This window comes from Syngnathus typhle, linkage group LG14, assembly GCF_033458585.1.
Source record: "Syngnathus typhle isolate RoL2023-S1 ecotype Sweden linkage group LG14, RoL_Styp_1.0, whole genome shotgun sequence".
In the NCBI taxonomy this organism is placed as follows: domain Eukaryota; kingdom Metazoa; phylum Chordata; class Actinopteri; order Syngnathiformes; family Syngnathidae; genus Syngnathus; species Syngnathus typhle.
In genome coordinates this window covers 11,646,081-11,668,623 of record NC_083751.1, presented here as the reverse complement: position 1 = coordinate 11,668,623, position 22,543 = coordinate 11,646,081, and the positions used below count along the sequence as shown (strand labels likewise).

The following is a 22,543-nucleotide window of genomic DNA, read 5'->3' as shown; positions in this document are numbered from 1 at the left end:
GGAAGAAGAAGCGGGACAAAAAAGTGAGGAGAATAAAATAGAATAATAACTAGAATTTTGCAATTTCTGGAGAAATTGCGTGTGAAGGCGAAATGTATGAATAACTTTTTCGGGGAATGCTGCCGAACGATGTTGAAACGTGTTGAATTACTTGAGAAATGTAGAATATTTGGAGAATTTGTGGTGAATTTCAAAATTGAAAGTTTGGAATATTTGGTAAGTGGGAAGTTGTGGAATAGGTAGGCAAAAGATGAACAGTTGAAAGTTGGAATGGGTTGAATCGGTTGAAAAATGTAGAAATGAGAAGGGAAAAAGGAATTGGGTGTGAATTTCAAAATAAAAGATGTGAAGGTTTTGGGAAGTTGTGGAATAGGTTGAAAAATGATGAACAGTTGAAAGTTGGAATGGGTTGAATCGGTTGAAAAATGTAGAAATGAGAAGGGAAAAGGGAATTGGGTGTGAATTTCAAAATAAAAGATGTGAAGTTTTTGGTAAGTGGGAAGTTGTGGAATAGGTAGAAAAATGATGAACAGTTAAAAATTGGAATGGGTTGAATCGGTTGAAAAATGTAGAAATGAGAAGGGAAAAGGGAATTGGGTGTGAATTTCAAAATAAAAGATGTGAAGTTTTTGGTAAGTGGGAAGTTGTGGAATAGGTAGAAAAATGATGAACAGTTGAAAGTTGGAATGGGTTGAATCGGTTGAAAAATGTGGAAATGAGAAGGGAAAAGGGAATTGAGTGTGAATTTCAAAATAAAAGATGTGAAGTTTTTGGTAAGTGGGAAGTTGTGGAATAGGTAGAAAAATGATGAACAGTTGAAAGTTGGAATGGGTTGAATCGGTTGAAAAATGTAGAAATGAGAAGGGAAAAGGAAATTGGGTGTGAATTTCAAAATAAAAGATGTGAAGTTTTTGGTAAGTGGGAAGTTGTGGAATAGGTAGAAAAATGATGAACAGTTGAAAGTTGGAATGGGTTGAATCGGTTGAAAAATGTAGAAATGAGAAGGGAAAAGGAATTGGGTGTGAATTTCAAAATAAAAGATGTGAAGTTTTTGGTAAGTGGGAAGTTGTGGAATAGGTAGAAAAATGATGAACAGTTGAAAGTTGGAATGGGTTGAATCGGTTGAAAAATGTAGAAATGAGAAGGGAAAAGGAATTGGGTGTGAATTTCAAAATAAAAGATGTGAAGTTTTTGGGAAGTTGTGGAATAGGTAGAAAAATGATGAACAGTTGAAAGTTGGAATGGGTTGAATCGGTTGAAAAATGTAGAAATTAGAGTACAAAAACGGAATTTGAGAGAATTTTGGTTGAATTTCAAAATAAAAGACGTGAAGTTTTTGGTAAGTGGGAAGTTGTGGAATAGGTAGAAAAATGATGAACAGTTGAAAGTTGGAATGGGTTGAATCGGTTGAAAAATGTAGAAATGAGAAGGGAAAAGGGAATTGGGTGTGAATTTCAAAATAAAAGATGTGAAGTTTTTGGTAAATGGGAAGTTGTGGAATAGGTAGAAAAATGATGAACAGTTGAAAGTTGGAATGGGTTGAATCGGTTGAAAAATGTAGAAATGAGAAGGGAAAAGGAATTGGGTGTGAATTTCAAAATAAAAGATGTGAAGCTTTTGGTAAGTGGGAAGTTGTGGAATCGGTAGAAAAATAATGAACAGTTGAAAGTTGGAATGGGTTGAATCGGTTGAAAAATGTAGAAATTAGAGTAGAAAAACGAAATTTTAGAGAATTTTGGTTGAATTTCAAAATAAAAGATGTGAAGTTTTTGGTAAGTGGGACGTTGTGGAATAGGTAGGGAAAAGATGAACAGTTGAAAGTTGGAACGAGTTGAATCGGTAGAAAAATGTAGAAGTTAGAGGTTAAAAAACGAAATTTTGTGAAAATTTGTCGGAATTTTTAACGTGAAAACGTGAAATTTTCGAATTTGGGAATTTTGGGAATGTCGAGAATCCTTCCGAATGTGATTAGAATGTGCTGAATGATGTGAATTTCAAATTGGAACGACGTAAATGTGAAATGTCGAATGTGCCATTAAGAATGAATGGGGAATAATTTGTCGGAATTTGGGGAATTTTGCGGAATCGGAAAATTTTCGGAATGAGAAAAATACAAGCCACCCTTTCCTGAATATTTGGAATACGTGAAAAGTGGAATGGAGTGAATCGGATGAATTTTGTGAAAGAAGAAGCGGGACAAAAAAGTGAGGAGAATAAAATATAATAAAAACTAGAATTTTGCAATTTCTGGAGAAATTGCGTGTGAAGGCGAAATGTATGAATAACTTTTTCGGGGAATGCTGCCGAACGATGTTGAAACGTGTTGAATTACTTGAGAAATGTAGAATATTTGGAGAATTTGTGGTGAATTTCAAAATTGAAAGTTTGGAATATTTGGTAAGTGGGAAGTTGTGGAATAGGTAGGCAAAAGATGAACAGTTGAAAGTTGGAATGGGTTGAAAAATGTAGAAATTAGAGTAAAAAAACGAAATTTTGGAGAATTTGGTTGAATTTCAAATTTCGAATTTTTGGTAAGTGGGAAGTTGTGGAATAGGTAGGCAAAAGATGTACAGTTGAAAGTTGGAACGGGTTGAATCAGTTAAAAAATGTAGAAGTTAGAGCAAATGTTGAATCCCCATAGAGAATGAATGGGAAAATAAAAAAAGCAATTGCGCCAAAATCTTTCTAAATTTGGAACAAAACAAAAAAAACGGCCTCAGGAGGTTCACTTTTGGGGTAAAAATGTTGAAACGAGTTAAATCGGACAAAAAACGAAGACGTTAGCGCAAATGTAGCTATTTGGGGCACTTAGTGTTGAAATAAGGTCACTTCCGGCTTGATTCGGGTCATTTCCGGTCTAATTTGGGTCACTTCCGGTTTATTTGGGACACTTCCGATTTAATATAGGTCACTTCTGGTTTAGCTGAGGTCACTTCCGGTTTATTTGGGGTCACTTCCGGTCTAAAAAAGGTCACTTCCGGTTCATTTGGGGTCACTTCCGGTTTGATTTGGGGTCACTTCCGGTTTACCAGAGGTCACTTCCGGTCTATTTGGGGTCACTTCCGGTCTATTTGGGGTCACTTCCGGTTTATTTGGGTCACTTCCGGTTTAATTTGGGTCACTTCCGGTTCGTCTGAGGTCACTTCCGGTTTATTAGGGGTCATTTCCGGTCTAAAAAGGTCACTTCCGGTACATTTGGGGTCACTTCCGGTTTGATTTGGGGTCACTTCCGGTTTACCTGAGGTCACTTCCGGTCTATTTGGGGTCACTTTCGGTTCGATTTGGGGCACTTCCGGTTCATTCTGGGTTCATTGGTGGCACTTCAGGGTCATCCAAGATGGCCGCCACACTGGAATTGGGGGTCAAGGGTTGAATTGTGTAAGCATAGTGGAAGTGGGGGTGAATGGGAGTGAATGTGGGAAGCATAGTGGAAGTGGGGGTGAATGGGAGTGAATGTGGGAAGCATAAGGTGAATAAGGGGAATAAATGTGGAATGGGTTGAATCGGTCGAAAAATGTAGAAATTAGAGTAGAAAAACGAAATTTTAGAGAATTTTGGTTGAATTTCAAATTTGGGAATTTGGAATTTTTGGTAAGTGGGAAGTTGTGGAATAGGTAGGCAAAAGATGAACAGTTGAAAGTTGGAACGGGTTGAATCGGTTGAAAAATGTAGAAATTAGAGTGGAATAACGGAATTTGAGAGAATTTTGGTTGAATTTCAAATTTGAAAATTTGGAATTTTTGGTAAGTGGGAAGTTGTGGAATAGGTAGGCAAAAGATGAACAGTTGAAAGTTGGAATGGGTTGAATCGGTTGAAAAATGTAGAAGTTAGAGGTGAAAAACGAAATTTTGTGAAATGTCGAATGTGCCATTAAGAATGGATGGGGAAAAATTTGTCGGAATTTTGGGAATTTTGCGGAATCGGAAAATTTTCGGAATGAGAAAAATACAAGCCACCCTTTCCTGAATATTTGGAATACGTGAAAAGTGGAATGGAGTGAATCGGATGAATTATGTGAAAGATGAAACGGGACAAAAAAGTGAGGAGAATAAAATATAATAAAAAAAATAATAACTAGAATTTTGCAATTTCTGGAGAAATTGCGTGTGAAGGCGAAATGTATGAATAACTTCTTCGGGGAATGCTGCCGAATGATGTTGAAACGTGTTGAATTACTTGAGAAATGTAGAAAATTTGGAGAATTTGTGGTGAATTTCAAAATAAAAGATGTGAAGTTTTTGGTAAGTTGTGGAATAGGTAGAAAAATGATGAATGGTTGGAAAAAAGTTGGAATGGGTTGGATCGGTTGAAAAATGTAGAAATGAGAAGGGAAAAATGAAATATTGGAGAATTGGGTGTGAATTTCAAAATAAAAGATGTGAAGTTTTTGGGAAGTTGTGGAATAGGTAGAAAAATGATGAACAGTTGAAAGTTGGAATGGGTTGAATCGGTTGAAAAATGTAGAAATGAGAAGGGAAAAGGGAATTGGGTGTGAATTTCAAAATAAAAGATGTGAAGTTTTTGGTAAGTGGGAAGATGTGGAATAGGTCGAAAAATGAGGAACAGTTGAAAGTTGGAATGGGTTGAATCGGTTGAAAAATGTAGAAATGAGAAGGGAAAAGGGAATTGGGTGTGAATTTCAAAATAAAAGATGTGAAGTTTTTGGTAAGTGGGAAGTTGTGGAATAGGTAGAAAAATGATGAACAGTTAAAAGTTGGAATGGGTTGAATCGGTTGAAAAATGTAGAAATGAGAAGGGAAAAGGGAATTGGGTGTGAATTTCAAAATACCGTTTTTTTCCGTGTATAGTGCGCCCCCATGTATAGTACGCACCCCTAACAATGGCATGCTGATGCTGGAAAAAAGCTTGTACCCATGTATAATACGCACCCAATTTTTATGAATTTTTTTAATTTTTTTTTTTTTTTTTTTTTTTTTTTTAAGTCCCAAAGATCGTCACACACGCAGGGAGGCAATGGGTCCCATTTTTAAAGTCTTTGGTATGGTCTTAACTAGGCTGGATGTCATTTTTTTTGTTGGCGTTGATTTCTCCGACTGCCCCTAAACGCACCACCGCGCTCCGTGCGCAGGGGAATGAGGCGGCTCTGTATGGGAGATACGTTGAAGAGGAATAAAAACAACCTTGGAAACCAAAACTTGCCCCTCGTCGTGACTCGGAGCCGCAATAAATGTTTCGGATTTGTGTAGGGTACATTGTGACAGACGGCAAACTAGCAGGTGATCGAGCGAGCGTCTGATACAAGAGCATTGCGGTCGTATGGAGCGTGTTTGAAATGAACAGCAGAGACGAAAGGAACAAGGCAAAGTGTTGTGAAATAAAATATTACCTGTAATACGCATTTTGTTATTTGCTGATTGAAACTGCTAATTAAACTGTGAATTGAAACTAATAGGTGGAGAACTGAACTCTCGCTCTTTATATAGCTGACGTGTCTTGCGCAACCGTTCTGCGCATCTGTAATGGCGGCCTCCGTATGACGTCCGGTCCGCGATGGAGATTAAAAAACAAACAATATTTGACAATAACACACCATCGAGGATTGCACCATCGCATCAAACGATGTGTCGTCAATTATGAATTTTACTAAGTGTGTTGGGCAGGATGGCTGAATGCGATGCGCGATTGACAACAAACAAGAAGAAAGGTGAGTTTTATTTCGGGGGGAGATTTGTCATGTCCCGTCCCCAGTTTTGCTATGTGTCTAGGTTGCCATAGTTTCTGTTCGTGTCACCCCGCTCTTCCTGTGTCACCTCAATCGATGTAACGTGTTTTGTATTTAAGTCCTGTCTGCCCCTCGCTCACCGTTGGATCATTGCATGTGTTACTGTCATTCTGTTCCTGTCTTTGGTAATGTCACCCTGTCTTTTTGTTCCACGACTTTGTCGGTCAGTCCTGTTGTTGGTTTTGTTGTACCATGACTTTATTTAAAAAAAAAAAAAAAAAAATTTAAAAAAAAAAAATTAAAATTTTTTTTCTTTGTACCCATGTATAATACGCACCCCAGATTTTAGGACAATAAATTAGTAAAATATTGCGCACTATACACGGAAAAAAACGGTAAAAGATGTGAAGTTTTTGGTAAGTGGGAAGTTGTGGAATAGGTAGAAAAATGATGAACAGTTGAAAGTTGGAATGGGTTGAATCGGTTGAAAAATGTAGAAATGAGAAGGGAAATGGGAATTGAGTGTGCATTTCAAAATAAAAGATGTGAAGTTTTTGGTAAGTGGGAAGTTGTGGAATAGGTAGAAAAATGATGAACAGTTGAAAGTTGGAATGGGTTGAATCGGTTGAAAAATGTAGAAATGAGAAGGGAAAAGGGAATTGGGTGTGAATTTCAAAATAAAAGATGTGAAGTTTTTGGTAAGTGGGAAGTTGTGGAATAGGTAGAAAAATGATGAACAGTTGAAAGTTGGAATGGGTTGAATCGGTTGAAAAATGTAGAAATGAGAAGGGAAAAAGTAATTGGGTGTGAATTTCAAAATAAAAGATGTGAAGGTTTTGGGAAGTTGTGGAATAGGTCGAAAAATGATGAACAGTTGAAAGTTGGAATGGGTTGAATCGGTTGAAAAATGTAGAAATTAGAGTAGAAAAACGAAATTTTAGAGAATTTTGGTTGAATTTCAAAATAAAAGATGTGAAGTTTTTGGTAAGTGGGACGTTGTGGAATAGGTAGGCAAAAGATGAACAGTTGAAAGTTGGAACGAGTTGAATCGGTTGAAAAATGTAGAAATGAGAAGGGAAAAGGGAATTGGGTGTGAATTTCAAAATAAAAGATGTGAAGTTTTTGGTAAGTGGGAAGTTGTGGAATAGGTAGAAAAATGATGAACAGTTGAAAGTTGGAATGGGTTGAATCGGTTGAAAAATGTAGAAATGAGAAGGGAAAAAGTAATTGGGTGTGAATTTCAAAATAAAAGATGTGAAGGTTTTGGGAAGTTGTGGAATAGGTCGAAAAATGATGAACAGTTGAAAGTTGGAATGGGTTGAATCGGTTGAAAAATGTAGAAATTAGAGTAGAAAAACGAAATTTTAGAGAATTTTGGTTGAATTTCAAAATAAAAGATGTGAAGTTTTTGGTAAGTGGGACGTTGTGGAATAGGTAGGCAAAAGATGAACAGTTGAAAGTTGGAACGAGTTGAATCGGTTGAAAAATGTAGAAATGAGAAGGGAAAAGGGAATTGGGTGTGAATTTCAAAATAAAAGATGTGAAGTTTTTGGTAAGTGGGAAGTTGTGGAATAGGTAGAAAAATGATGAACAGTTGAAAGTTGGAATGGGTTGAATCGGTTGAAAAATGTAGAAATGAGAAGGGAAAAAGTAATTGGGTGTGAATTTCAAAATAAAAGATGTGAAGGTTTTGGGAAGTTGTGGAATAGGTCGAAAAATGATGAACAGTTGAAAGTTGGAATGGGTTGAATCGGTTGAAAAATGTAGAAATTAGAGTAGAAAAACGAAATTTTAGAGAATTTTGGTTGAATTTCAAAATAAAAGATGTGAAGTTTTTGGTAAGTGGGACGTTGTGGAATAGGTAGGCAAAAGATGAACAGTTGAAAGTTGGAACGAGTTGAATCGGTTGAAAAATGTAGAAATGAGAAGGGAAAAGGGAATTGGGTGTGAATTTCAAAATAAAAGATGTGAAGTTTTTGGTAAGTGGGAAGTTGTGGAATAGGTAGAAAAATGATGAACAGTTGAAAGTTGGAATGGGTTGAATCGGTTGAAAAATGTAGAAATGAGAAGGGAAAAAGTAATTGGGTGTGAATTTCAAAATAAAAGATGTGAAGGTTTTGGGAAGTTGTGGAATAGGTCGAAAAATGATGAACAGTTGAAAGTTGGAATGGGTTGAATCGGTTGAAAAATGTAGAAATTAGAGTAGAAAAACGAAATTTTAGAGAATTTTGGTTGAATTTCAAAATAAAAGATGTGAAGTTTTTGGTAAGTGGGACGTTGTGGAATAGGTAGGCAAAAGATGAACAGTTGAAAGTTGGAACGAGTTGAATCGGTTGAAAAATGTAGAAGTTAGAGCTGAAAAACGAAATTTTGTGAAAATTTGTCGGAATCTTTAACGTGAAAACGTGAAATTTTTGAATTTGGGAATTTTGGGAATGTCGAGAATCCCTCCGAATGTGATTAGAATGTGCTGAATGATGTGAATTTCAAATTGGAACGACGTAAATGTGAAATGTCGAATGTGCCATTAAGAATGAATGGGGAAAAATTTGTCGGAATTTGGGGAATTTTGCGGAATCTGAAAATTTTCGGAATGAGAAAAATACAAGCGCTCATGTCGTGAATATTTGGAATACGTGAAAAGTGGAATGGAGTGAATCGGATGAATTTTGTGGAAGAAGAAGCGGGACAAAAAAGTGGCGGGAATAAAATAGAATAATAATAATAAAGTAAATGGAGTAGAATAACATATGTGTGAAGGCCTTCGCCTTCACACAATAAAGTGAATGGAGTAGAATAACATATGTGTGAAGGCCTTCGCCTTCACACAATAATAATAAAGTGAATGGAGTAGAATAACATATGTGTGAAGGCCTTCGCCTTCACACAATAATAGAGAATGGTGTAGAATAACATATGTGTGAAGGCCTTCGCCTTCACACAATAACTAGAATTTGCAATTCCTGAAGGAATTGCGTGTGAAGGTGAAGAAGTTGAATAAATATTTAAGGAATGTTGCAGAATGATGTTGAAACGAGTTGAATCGGTTGAAAAATGTAGAAATGAGAAGGGAAAAAGGGATTGGGTGTGAATTTCAAAATAAAAGATGTGAAATTTTTGGTAAGTTGTGGAATAGGTAGAAAAAAGATGAACAGTTGAAAGTTGGAATGGGTTGAATCGGTCGAAAAATGTAGAAATGAGAAGGGAAAAAGGAATTGGGTGTGAATTTCAAAATAAAAGAAGTGAAGTTTTTGGTAAGTGGGAAGTTGTTGAATAGGTAGAGAAAAGATGAACAGTTGAAAGTTGGAATCGGTTGAATCGGTTGAAAAATGTAGAAATGAGAAGGGGAAAAGGAATTGGGCGTGAATTTCAAAATAAAAGATGTGAATTTTTTGGTAAGTGGGAACTTGTGGAATAGGTAGAAAAATGATGAACAGTTGAAAGTTGGAATGGGTTGGATCGGTTGAAAAATGTAGAAATGAGAAGGGAAAAAGGAATTGGGTGTGAATTTCAAAATAAAAGAAGTGAAGTTTTTGATAAGTGGGAAGTTGTTGAATAGGTAGAAAAATTATGAACAGTTGAAAGTTGGAATGGGTTGAATCGGTTGAAAAATGTAGAAATTAGAGTAGAAAAAAGGAAATTTTAGAGAATTTTGGTTGAATTTCAAAATAAAAGATGTGAAGTTTTTGGTAAGTGGGAAGTTGTGGAATAGGTAGAGAAAAGATGAACAGTTGAAAGTTGGAATGGGTTGAATCGGTTGAAAAATGTAGAAATGAGAAGGGAAAAGGGAAAAAGGAATAGAGTGTGAATTTCAAAATAAAAGATGAAAACGTGAAAATGTTGAATTTGGCAAGTTTGGGAATGTCCCCAATGTGATTTGAATGTGTTGAATTATGTGAATTTCAAACTGGAACAACATAAATGTGAAATGTTGAATCTGCCATTAAGAATGAATGGGGCAAAAATCGCCGTAAATTTGTGAATTTTGCGAAAACGGAAAATTTTTGGAAGGAAAAAAATCTAAGCAGTGTTGCCATGAATATTTCGAATAAGTGAAAAGTGGAATGGAGTGAATCGGTTGAAGTATGTGGAAGTAGTTAAGCGCCGAAAAAGTGGGCAGAATAAGTAGAATAATAATAACTAGAATTGCAATTTCGGAAGAAATTGCGTGTGAAGGCGAAGGCAGATGTTAATTTAGAAACGTTAAGCGTTAAAAATGATGAGCGGGAAGAATGAAAAGGGAAAGAAATAATTGTGAAATAAATGGGAAAATGTTACAAATACATGTTACAAAAAGGTACAAATGATAAGCGTTAAAAATGAAATGTTACAAATGTTACAAAAAAGGTACAAATGATAAGCGTTGAAAATGATAAGGGGAAGGATAAAGAGTAAAATAAATAATGACGCCCAATGTGGGAATCGAACTGACGCGGGTTTTGATACCACTCGGGAAAGATACTCGTGTACTGGAATCACTTGTGTTTCCCACGAGCTAATTGTGTCCCTGTCTACATACTGGTTGAATTTGGTTAATGTAATGAATGTGTTTGTTGAATGCGAATACGTAATCAAAGTGGTGGAAATTGCTTAATGTAATGAATGTTGAATGCGAATGTTAGTTACAAATGATAAGCGTTGAAAATGATAAGCGGGAAGAATAAAGAGTAAAATAATTAATGACGCCCAATGTGGGAATCGAACCCACTACAGGAAACTGGCTCGGGTTGACATTGCCATTAAGAATGAATGGGGAAATAAAAGGCACAAATTTGCTAATTACTTAAAAACGGTAAATGTTATGAACGCGAAAAATACTGGCAAGCGTGCCATGAATTTTTGGAACGTGTGAAAGGTTGAACGAGGTGAATCGGTTGAAGCATGTGGGAGTAGTTAGATGTCAAAAAAGTGGGAGGAATAAGTTGTTTAATAATAAAGTACAATATCAATGTGTGAAGGCCTTCGCCTTCACACAACTAGAATTGCAATTTCGGAAGAAATTGCGTGTGAAGGCGAAGGCAGATGTTAAGTTACAAACGTTAAGCGTTAAAAATGATGAGCGGGAAGAATACAAAGGGAAAATAGATAATTGTGAAATAAATGGGAAAATGTTACAAATACATGTTACAAAAAGGTACAAATGATAAGCGTTAAAAATGAAACGTTACAAATGTTACAAAAAAGGTACAAATGATAAGCGTTGAAAATGATAAGGGGGAAGAATAAAGAGTAAAATAATTTATGACTCCCAATGTGGGAATCGAACCCACTACAGGAAACTGGCTCGGGTTGACATTTCCATTGTGTTTCCGACTGAGCTAATGAGGATCCTTCCTTCTTGCTGGTTGAATTTGGTTAATGTAATGAATGTGTTTGTTGAATGCGAATGCGTAATCAAAGTGGTGGAAATTGCTTAATGTAATGAATGTTGAATGCGAATGACAAAAGTTACAAATGATAACCGTTGAAAATGATAACCGTGAAGGATAAAGAGTAAAATAAATAATGACGCCCAATGTGGGAATCGAACTGACGCGGGTTTTGATACCACTCGGGAATGATGCTCGTGTACTGGAATCACTTGTGTTTCCCACGAGCTAATTGAGTCCCTTACTATGTCATGGTTGAAATTGGTTAATGTAATGAATGTGTTTGTTGAATGCGAATACGTAATCAAAGTGGTGGAAATTGTTTAATGTAATGAATGTTGAATGCGAATGTTAGTTACAAATGATAAGCGTTGAAAATGATAAGCGGGAAGAATAAAGAGTAGAATAATTAATGACGCCCAATGTGGGAATCGAACCCACTACAGGAAACTGGCTCGGGTTGACATTGCCATTAAGAATGAATGGGGAAATTAAAGGCACAAATTTGCTAATTACTTAAAAACGGTAAATGTTATGAAGGGGAAAAAAGGTGGCAAGCTTGCCATGAATTTTTGGAACGTGTGAAAGTTTGAACGAGGTGAATCGGTTGAAGCATGTGGGAGTAGTTAGATGTCAAAAAAGTGGGAGGAATAAGTTGTTTAATAATAAGAATAAAAAAAATAATAATAATAAAGTAGAATAACAATGTGTGAAGGCCTTCGCCTTCACACAACTAGAATTTGCAATTCCTGAAGGAATTGCGTGTGAAGGTGAAGAAGTTGAATAAATATTTAAGGAATGTTGCAGAATGATGTTGAAACGAGTTGAATCGGTTGAAAAATGTAGAAATGAGAAGGGAAAAAGGAACTGGGTGTGAATTTCAAAATAAAAGATATGAAGTTTTTGGTAAGTTGTGGAATAGGTAGAAAAATGATGAACAGTTGAAAGTTGGAATGGGTTGAATCGGTTGAAAAATGTAGAAATGAGAAGGGAAAAGGAAATTGTGTGAATTTCAAAATAAAAGAAGTGAAGTTTTTGGTAAGTGGGAAGTTGTGGAATAAGTAGAAAAATGATGAACAGTTGAAAGTTGGAACGGGTTGAATCGGTTGAAAAATGTAGAAATGAGAAGGGAAAAAGGAATTGGGTGTGAATTTCAAAATAAAAGATGTGAAGTTTTTGGTAAGTGGGAAGTTGTGGAATAGGTAGAAAAATGATGAACAGTTGAAATTTGGAATGGGTTGAATTGGTTGAAAAATGTAGAAATGGGAAGGGAAAAAAGAATTGGGAGTGAATTTCAAAATAAAAGATGTGAAGTATTTGGTAAGTTGTGGAATAGGTAGAAAAATGATGAACAGTTGAAAGTTGGAATGGGTTGAATCGGTTGAAAAATGTAGAAATGAGAAGGGAAAAAGGAATTGGGCGTGAATTTCAAAATAAAAGATGTGAATTTTTTGGTAAGTGGGAAGTTGTGGAATAAGTAGCAAAATGATGAACAGTTGAAAGTTGGAATGGGTTGAATCGGTTGAAAAATGTAGAAATGAGAAGGGAAAAAGGAATTGGGTGGGAATTTCAAAATAAAAGATGTGAAATTTTTGGTAAGTGAGAAGTTGTGGAATAGGTAGAAAAATGATGAACAGTTTAAAGTTGGAATGGGTTGAATCGGTTGAAAAATGTAGAAATGGGAAGGGAAAAAGGAATTGGGAGTGAATTTCAAAATAAAAGATGTGAAGTATTTGGTAAGTTGTGGAATAGGTAGAAAAATGATGAACAGTTGAAAGTTGGAATGGGTTGAATCGGTTGAAAAATGTAGAAATGAGAAGGGAAAAAGTAATTGGGTGTGAATTTCAAAATAAAAGAAGTGAAGTTTTTGGTAAGTGGGAAGTTGTTGAATAGGTAGAAAAATGATGAACAGTTGAAAGTCGGAATGGGTTGAATCGGTTGAAAAATGTAGAAATTAGAGTAGAAAAAAGGAAATTTTAGAGAATTTTGGTTGAATTTCAAAATAAAAGATGTGAAGTTTTTGGTAAGTGGGAAGTTGTGGAATAAGTAGAGAAAAGATGAACAGTTGAAAGTTGGAATGGGTTGAATCGGTTGAAAAATGTAGAAATGAGAAGGGAAAAGGGAAAAAGGAATTGGGTGTGAATTTCAAAATAAAAGATGAAAACGTGAAAATGTTGAATTTGGCAAGTTTGGGAATGTGCCCAATGTGATTTGAATGTGTTGAATGATGTGAATTTCAAACTGGAACAACGTAAATGTGAAATGTTGAATCTGCCATTAAGAATGAATGGGGCAAAATTCGCCGTAAATTTGTGAATTTTGCGAAAACGGAAAATTTTTGGAAGGAAAAAAAAGTGAGCAGACGTGCCATGAATATTTGGAATAAGTGAAAAGTGGAATGGAGTGAATAGGTTGAAGTATGTGGAAGTAGTTAAGCGTCAAAAAAGTGAGCGGAAGTTGAATAATAATAATAATAATAATAACTAGAATTTGCAATTCCTGAAGGAATTGCGTGTGAAGGTGAAGAAGTTGAATAAATATTTAAGGAATGTTGCAGAATGATGTTGAAACGAGTTGAATCGGTTGAAAAATGTAGAAATGAGAAGGGAAAAGGAACTGGGTGTGAATTTCAAAATAAAAGATGTGAAGTTTTTGGTAAGTTGTGGAATAGGAAAAAAACTGATGAACAGTTGAAAGTTGGAATGGGTTGAATCGGTTGAAAAATGTAGAAATGAGAAGGGAAAAAGGAAATGGGTGTGAATTTCAAAATAAAAGACGTGAAGTTTTTGGTAAGTGGGAAGTTGTGGAATAGGTAGAAAAAGTGATGAACAGTTGAAAGTTGGAATGGGTTGAATCGGTTGAAAAATGTAGAAATGAGAAGGGAAAAAGGAAGTGGGTGTGAATTTCAAAATAAAAGATGTGAAGTTTTTGGTAAGTGGGAAGTTGTGGAATAGGTAGAAAAATGATGAACAGTTGAAAGTTGGAATGGGTTGAATCGGTTGAAAAATGTAGAAATGAGAAGGGAAAAAGGAAGTGGGTGTGAATTTCAAAATAAAAGATGTGAAGTTTTTGGGAAGTTGTGGAATAGGTAAAAAAATGATGAACAGTTGAAAGTTGGAATGGGTTGAATCGGTTGAAAAATGTAGAAATTAGAGTAGAAAAACGAAATTTTAGAGAATTTTGGTTGAATTTCAAAATAAAAGATGTGAAGTTTTTGGTAAGTGGGAAGTTGTGGAATAGGTAGGCAAAAGATGAATAGTTGAAAGTTGGAACGAGTTGAATCGGTGGAAAAATGTAGAAGTTAGAAGTGAAAAAGGAAATTTTATGAAATTTTGCAAAATTTTATGCAAATATTAAAAGTGAAAACGTGAAAATTTTGAATTTGGGAAGTTAGGGAATGTCCCCAATGTGATTTGAATGTGTTGAATGATGTGAATTTCAAACTGGAACAACGTAAATGTGAAATGTTGAATCTGCCATTAAGAATGAATGGGGCAAAAATCGCCATAAATTTATGAATTATGCGAAAACGGAAAATTTTTGGAACGAGAAAAATGTGAGCAGTCGTGCCATGAATATTTGGAATAAGTGAAAAGTGGAATGGAGTGAATCGGTTGAAGTATGTGGAAGTAGTTAAGCGTCAAAAAAGTGGGCAGAAGATGTTGAATAATAATAATAACTAGAATTGCAATTTCGGAAGAAATTGCGTGTGAAGGCGAAGGCAGATGTTGATTTACAAACGTTAAGCGTTAAAAATGATGAGCGGGAAGAATAGAAAGGGAAAATAAATTATTGTGAAATAAATGGGAAAATGTTACAAATACATGTTACAAAAAGGTACAAATGATAAGCGTTAAAAATGAAATGTTACAAATGTTACAAAAAAGGTACAAATGATAAGCGTTGAAAATGATAAGGGGAAGGATAAAGAGTAAAATAAATAATGACGCCCAATGTGGGAATCGAACTGACGCGGGTTTTGATACCACTCGGGAAAGATGCTCGTGTACTGGAATCACTTGTGTTTCCCACGAGCTAATTGTGTCCCTGTCTACATACTGGTTGAATTTGGTTAATGTAATGAATGTGTTTGTTGAATGCGAATACGTAATCAAAGTGGTGGAAATTGCTTAATGTAATGAATGTTGAATGCGAATGTTAGTTACAAATGATAAGCGTTGAAAATGATAAGCGGGAAGAATAAAGAGTAAAATAATTAATGACGCCCAATGTGGGAATCGAACCCACTACAGGAAACTGGCTCGGGTTGACATTGCCATTAAGAATGAATGGGGAAATAAAAGGCACAAATTTGCTAATTACTTAAAAACGGTAAATGTTATGAACGCGAAAAATACTGGCAAGCGTGCCATGAATTTTTGGAACGTGTGAAAGTTTGAACGAGGTGAACCGGTTGAAGCATGTGGGAGTAGTTAGATGTCAAAAAAGTGGGAGGAATAAGTTGTTTAATAATAAAGTACAATATCAATGTGTGAAGGCCTTCGCCTTCACACAACTAGAATTGCAATTTCGGAAGAAATTGCGTGTGAAGGCGAAGGCAGATGTTAATTTAGAAACGTTAAGCGTTAAAAATGATGAGAGGGAAGAATGAAAAGGGAAAGAAATAATTGTGAAATAAATGGGAAAATGTTACAAATACATGTTACAAAAAGGTACAAATGATAAGCGTTAAAAATGAAATGTTACAAATGTTACAAAAAAGGTACAAATGATAAGCGTTGAAAATGATAAGGGAAAGGATAAAGAGTAAAATAAATAATGACGCCCAACGTGGGAATCGAACTGACGCGGGTTTTGATACCACTCGGGAATGATGCTCGTGTACTGGAATCACTTGTGTTTCCCACGAGCTAATTGAGTCCCTTACTATGCCGTGGTTGAAATTGGTTAATGTAATGAATGTGTTTGTTGAATGCGAATACGTAATTAAAGTGGTGGAAATTGCTTAATGTAATGAATGTTGAATGCGAATGTTAGTTACAAATGATAAGCGTTGAAAATGATAAGCGGGAAGAATAAAGAGTAAAATAAATAATGACGCCCAATGTGGGAATCGAACCCACTACAGGAAACTGGCTCGGGTTGACATTGCCATTAAGAATGAATGGGGAAATAAAAGGCACAAATTTGCTAATTACTTAAAAACGGTAAATGTTATGAACGAGAAAAAAAGTGGCAAGCTTGCCATGAATTTTTGGAACGTGTGAAAGTTTGAACGAGGTGAATCGGTTGAAGCATGTGGGAGTAGTTGGATGTCAAAAAAGTGGGAGGAATAAGTTGTTTAATAAAAATAATAATAAAGTAGAATAACAATGTGTGAAGGCCTTCGCCTTCACACAATAATAATAATAAAGGACAGGAATAACAATAGTGTGAAGGTCTTCACCTTCACACTAATAATAAAGGACAGGAATAACAATAGTGTGAAGGTCTTCACCTTCACACTAATAAAGGACAGGAATAACAATAGTGTGAAGGTCTTCACCTTCACACTAATAAAGGACAGGAATAACAATAGTGTGAAGGTCTTCACCTTCACACTAATAAAGGACAGGAATAACAATAGTGTGAAGGTCTTCACCTTCACACTAATAATAAAGGACAGGAATAACAATAGTGTGAAGGTCTTCACCTTCACACTAATAAAGTAAATGGAGTAGAATAACATATGTGTGAAGGCCTTCGCCTTCACACAATAATAATAATAGAGAATGGTGTAGAATAACATATGTGTGAAGGCCTTCGCCTTCACACAATAATAATAGAGAATGGTGTAGAATAACATATGTGTGAAGGCCTTCGCCTTCACACAATAATAATAATAGAGAATGGTGTAGAATAACATATGTGTGAAGGCCTTCGCCTTCACACAATAATAATAAAGTAAATGGAGTAGAATAACATATGTGTGAAGGCCTTCGCCTTCACACAATGATCCAACGGTGAGCGAGGGGCAGACAGGACTTAAATACAAAACACGTTACATCGATTGAGGTGACACAGGAAGAGAGGGGCGACGCGAACAGAAACTATGGCAACCTAGACACATAGCAAAACTGGGGACGAGACATGACAAATCTCCCCCGAAATAAAACTCACCTTTCTTCTTGTTTGTTGTCAATCGCGCATCGCATTCAGCCATCCTGCCCAACACACTTGGTCAAAAAAATCCACAATTGACGACACATCGTTTGATGCGATGGTGCAATCCTTGATGGTGTGTTATTGTCAAATATTGTTTGTTTTTAATCTCCATCGCGGACCGGACGTCATACGGAGGCCGCCATTACAGATGCGCAGAACGTATGCGCAAGACACGTCAGCTATATTAAGAGCAAGATATGTTTTCTTCCTATTAGTTTCAATTCACAGTTTAATTAGCAGTTTCAATCAGCAAATAACAAAATGCGTATTACAGGTAATATTTTATTTCACAACACTTTGCCTTGTTCCTTTCGTCTCTGCTGTTCACTTCAAACACGCTCCATACGACCGCAATGCTCTTGTATCAGACGCTCGCTCGATCACCTGCTAGTTTGCTGTCTGTCACAATGTACCCTACACAAATCCGAAACATTTGTTGCGGCTCCGAGTCACGACGAGGGGCAAGTTTTGGTTTCCAAGGGTGTTTTTATTCCTCTTCAACGTCTCTCCCATACAGAGCGCCTTTTTCACGTCCGCAGCCCATGCGCGGACGGAGCGCGGTGGTGCGTTTAGGGGCAGTCGGAGAAATCAACGCCAACAAAAAGAATTACATCCAGCCTAGTTAAGACCATACCAAAGACTATAAAAATGGGACCCATTGCCTCCCTGCGCGTGTGACGATCATTGGGACTTAAAAAAAAAAAAAAAAAAAAATTAAAATTTTTTTTTTTAAAAACTCATAAAAATTGGGTGCGTATTATACATGGGTACAAGCTTTTTTCCAGCATCAGCATGCCATTCTTAGGGTGCGTACTATACATGAGGGCGCACTATACACGGAAAAAAACGGTATATGTTTAATAAAGACAAAGCCATCACAAAACTGTTGTAATTATTTAGATTTTGATCTAAATTAGCCTTGAATAAAGACTAAGCAGTCACATGAATTAACAGAAAAAATGGACAGCCGGACTCGGACTCATGGCCAAGAGGCCGGACTCGGTGCAAAAATCCGACCGAGTCCACAGCCCTGATACAAAGTGCTTATTTTAACACTGAACTTTGATGTCGTGTTTTTTCTTTAAATGTGCGGCGAGATTTGTGCTCCCTGAATATTTGATCACCGCATGGCAGGATTTACAAACTGCACGTGTCTTGTCCGTTGAGCCATCTTTTCTTTGGAATCCAAAGTGCTTCCAAACGAATGACTTGAAGCCTAAAGGGGAGCAAATGTCCTCGTCTTTTTGGACACTAGCCATAGCACCAGCCCAGGAGCCGCGTACTAGTTGTCGACTCCCCTTTCACGTGCCTGCTCTGCTCACAACACAACAACGCCGCGCGCACTGCTCCCAGAAAGAGGAAGCAAGCAACAATGAACTGGATTTCAAAATAAAGTCGCGTCTAATGTCCGAGGTCAAACACGGCGATATAAATCGATGTTTACGTTTAGCATCAATGCCAATAAATCGTAGAGCATTATATCGATTAATCGATGTGTATCGATGAATCGTTACACCCCTAATAGTTAATATAACATTCATATTATATGTTCCCCCTCCTGAGAGATTGCCACCTTATTGTGGTCAGGGGGTTTGCGTGCCTCAGTGACCCTAAGAGCAATACCAGCAGAAGCTTTAATCTTCAGGTGGGACACCCAAGCTGGACAGGTCTTAGTGTAGAGGCCTGACAGAGTGCAATCCACTTCTCCAGGTTGAGATCTGGACACACAGCTAACAACTGCCGTGAAGAAAACACTAACAGTGTTAAAAATGTGTAAAAAAAAAAAAAGGAAAAAAGAACATGCCCCCTTCACATTTCTGACTTCCCCCTCTCATGTGCATTCTTAGAACCGGCCCTGGTTGACAGTCATAATGGCCTTCCGAAAGAAGCTATGACTACAATGCGGCCCGCAAAAACAAAAGAGTTTGACACCCCTGCCCTAGGGGTTCAGTGAGTCGGTCTCAGGGGTTCGGCAGAGCCTCCACTGCAGAGGTCCGAACTCACCTGGTTTATTGTGTAAATTCGTGATGACGCATATCTTGCAAAGGCAACAGCAGAAGTCGAAACTAATTTTATTTTTTTAACTAAAGAGGGGTTCGGTGAATGTGCATAAGAAATTGGTGGGGTTTGGTACCTCCAACAAGGTTAAGAACCACTGGTGTAAACCATGTGAGCCATTAGGCTGAGCCTGTCCTTCGTTGTAAATACGAGATGAATTGCTGATTTGAGCTATTATCAACGCACCTTTTTTCCACCTAATTACTGTCAAACGAATTGTTTAATGGAACGAGTTGATTACGAATATCGCTCTATTATCACATGAACTATTGTTAGGAATATAAGATAAATTATTTCTTGAAAATCATACGTTATATGCTTGAACAAGTCTATATTTGGAGATTTAACGCTGACTTGTTTGTTTGTGCAGAGACACGGGATGTGCCAGTGCTAACACGCTAACAGTTTCCCATAAGCTTTTCTGACCCTTTGACGACGAAGAAGGGGTCTTCCATGGACATGTTGCCGCCTCCACTTCACTCCATCATTCGCGTCACACCCACGAACAACCTCGACGTCCAGTACGAGAGCCTTTTTCTTAAACGCCGTTTGTTTACATCAAGCTGCTGTAGCTGCCTTCGTCAACGGAAATAGCAGATGGAAGTCATCCGGCGGGATGGGGGGTTATGTATGCGCCTGCTGCTATCTTGCGGATAGAAAGGAACTACGGTCTTCAAAAACCAGCGGCGCACATACCACGTTTCTCCAGTTGAGGTTACTTTACGGAAATGTATATATAATTCAATGAAAATGAAGCCCAGATGCATTTATGATCAATACATCTTTTATATAGCACTTTCGCAATGGCTTTCGTTGAAATAAAGCGTTTTACAAAACTAATGACAGAAGATAATAGAATATTGATGATCAACATTGATAATGTTGCCCCAGTGCATGCGGAATTTGTATGCTGACAGCACATAGCCTACTATGCTACCGCAATGATAGCATAGTTGCTTGTGATATGTTGCATTACTTGGCTACTGAGAAACTTCAAAAGCTTCTTGTAAATCGCTACTGTTAGGATACGGATTTTAGCTATTGATCTGACTCCAAATTGTGATCAACACTTAACACAATAATTGCTATGTTCTAATCCACACACTGGCGCACCTAACAATTTTGCGAGTTCGTTCTGTCAAAGAGAAGACCAGTAGATCAATCAGACCGGATTTACCAATTGTTTAATCCTGACAAAGCAAGCTAATACAGGCGCCTGGGTCTTGGGTCCTTAACACAAAAACTCGTGTGCCTTCGTGACCAGGAAAGACGACACATTCTTCCGGGTTGCCCAGTTTTAAAGAAACACAATATGAATATTCAAACATGCAGAAGATTGTGTGGTGATTGGTCGATGGTCGATGGTCATCTCCTCCTCGTTTGGGTTTTTCCCCTGCTCAGCACAGGTGTCTGGACCACAATGACGAGTTGTTTTTCGCGTTCCCCATCGGCCTTGAGATATCCTCCCTTTCTGGACATCCTGTTCCACAATACTTTGAAGAAAACAAATTCATGTAGCCTGCACATTCCTTTCCACTTATTAAGCGACCACACTACTACTAGAAATTATATTGATATGATTATATGTGTCTAACGGAGCCTTAATCAAATGTGTTTGCAAACTGCCGAAAGTACATTTCCCTTTATTCCCTCTCATGACCTCATTTATGAGGTCATCACCAGTTACTTTAGCAAGCAGCAACCAGCACATGTCGGTCCTTTCTTCCCCCCGCGGCTCATGCTGAGTCAGCAGGGTATATTGGCCATTCGGCAACAGCGGGCCAACGGTTTTCTCGATCAACCGAACAGTGAGTGATCTAATACATGGAATACAGCAACAACCGCATAAAATCATTATTGTAGTAAAAATAGCCACAGCAACAAGCACAGACATGATGAGGCCTTTCCAGTTTCCGAACGTTTTCATCCAATCGTACCAAATATCGGTGCGTACACCTGAATGATCTTTCATCTTTTTGTTCAGTGTCCTTAGTCCTTCCAACGCCCGGGTCAGTCGGCCCCCTGGTGCCGTGTTGTTGGGGATGAAAGTACAACATGCATCACCAAACATTCCGCACACACCATGTTCCTTAGCCAATAGCATGTCCAACGCAATTCTATTTTGGAACGACATCAATGACGTCGCGGCCAATTGTTCATGGACCGCTGCAAATGATTCAGCTGTATAATTACCCAGTCGTTGGACATTGTAATGAACGTAATTAATACGGTCAACATTTTTATTAGGGGTGATCCATAAGAAAATGCTTTCGAATCCCGAGGCCACTTGATTAACGAGTTTATACTGATCTGGCACACCCCGGGGCACTCCTATAGCGTCAATATATGTTGGATCGTTTTCGCTCAACCATGGGGGCAAAACGTCTCTTTTGGCTCGCCTCAGAAGCCCCGCCAGTGGGAACTCCATGTTCCAATTGAGATTCTGTATTTCAATGGGGACTACCACCACAGGCATTATCAAAGACACAAGGGCACAGATACCTGATCCATTCTTCGGCAAGCGATCATATAATTTGTTGTCACCACACCACAACCAGAGGTCTGCACGAGAGAGAGGAGAGGGGACATTCAGAGACAAATTTATCTTGCACCATGTGTGATCTATTGTCCCAATACTTATGCCGTTTCCCTTTAACTTTAAACATGTCATATTTTGCTGAGTCACATGGCTATCAAAAATGGGCTTTCTTTTTTCCAAGCCCACGACCGGGAAAATATCATTATAAATCAAACAGTCGCCACTGGTCCTGGACTGAGTCAACACCTGTAAAACACATGCTGATTCTATTGCAGCTGGAACAACTTTTAACACTATTCTTGCTTCTAGACAGACCACACAATCTTCACCAGTTGCATTAGCAGCTTGTTCCGCCATCAAAAGCCAATTATTGTTTACAGCGGTGACCCTCGTAGTGACCCTAAACCAATCATCTACGCTCCTAACCGCTTTCGCTAAGATTCGGGGGTCTGTTGAGGGACTCAAATACACTTCTTGTTTGGCATCCTCATCTTGACAGAGGAACATCTGCCAATACGGGTATTTATACACATATATGTTTAACTGGAAACCCCAGCACCCTTCTGTGCGTCTTCCTAAATGTAAATCGTGTGAAGCATTAACCCACAAGGTGATGCCTGTCTTCGTTTTTTCCCCTTTTATCATTTGCTGATGTTGTTTTGCTTGAACACTAGTCCCCCATGACTGATACCAATCTTTAGTGTCCCATACCAGATCTTTCCAACCCCC

General features: G+C 37.5%; 1 protein-coding gene across 1 annotated transcript in view; it reads right to left on the bottom strand.

The window, feature by feature from the left end:
* stx6 (syntaxin 6) overlaps positions 1 to 19,917 on the bottom strand; it is a 30,194-nt gene extending 10,277 nt beyond the window's left edge. Inside the window, exon 1 of the mRNA XM_061297744.1 lies at positions 19,702 to 19,917. Within this exon, the coding sequence (XP_061153728.1) occupies positions 19,702 to 19,736 (35 nt within the window). The 5' untranslated portion in view covers positions 19,737 to 19,917. The remainder of the gene's footprint in view (positions 1 to 19,701) is intronic.
* Between the last annotated feature and the right edge of the window lie 2,626 nt (positions 19,918 to 22,543).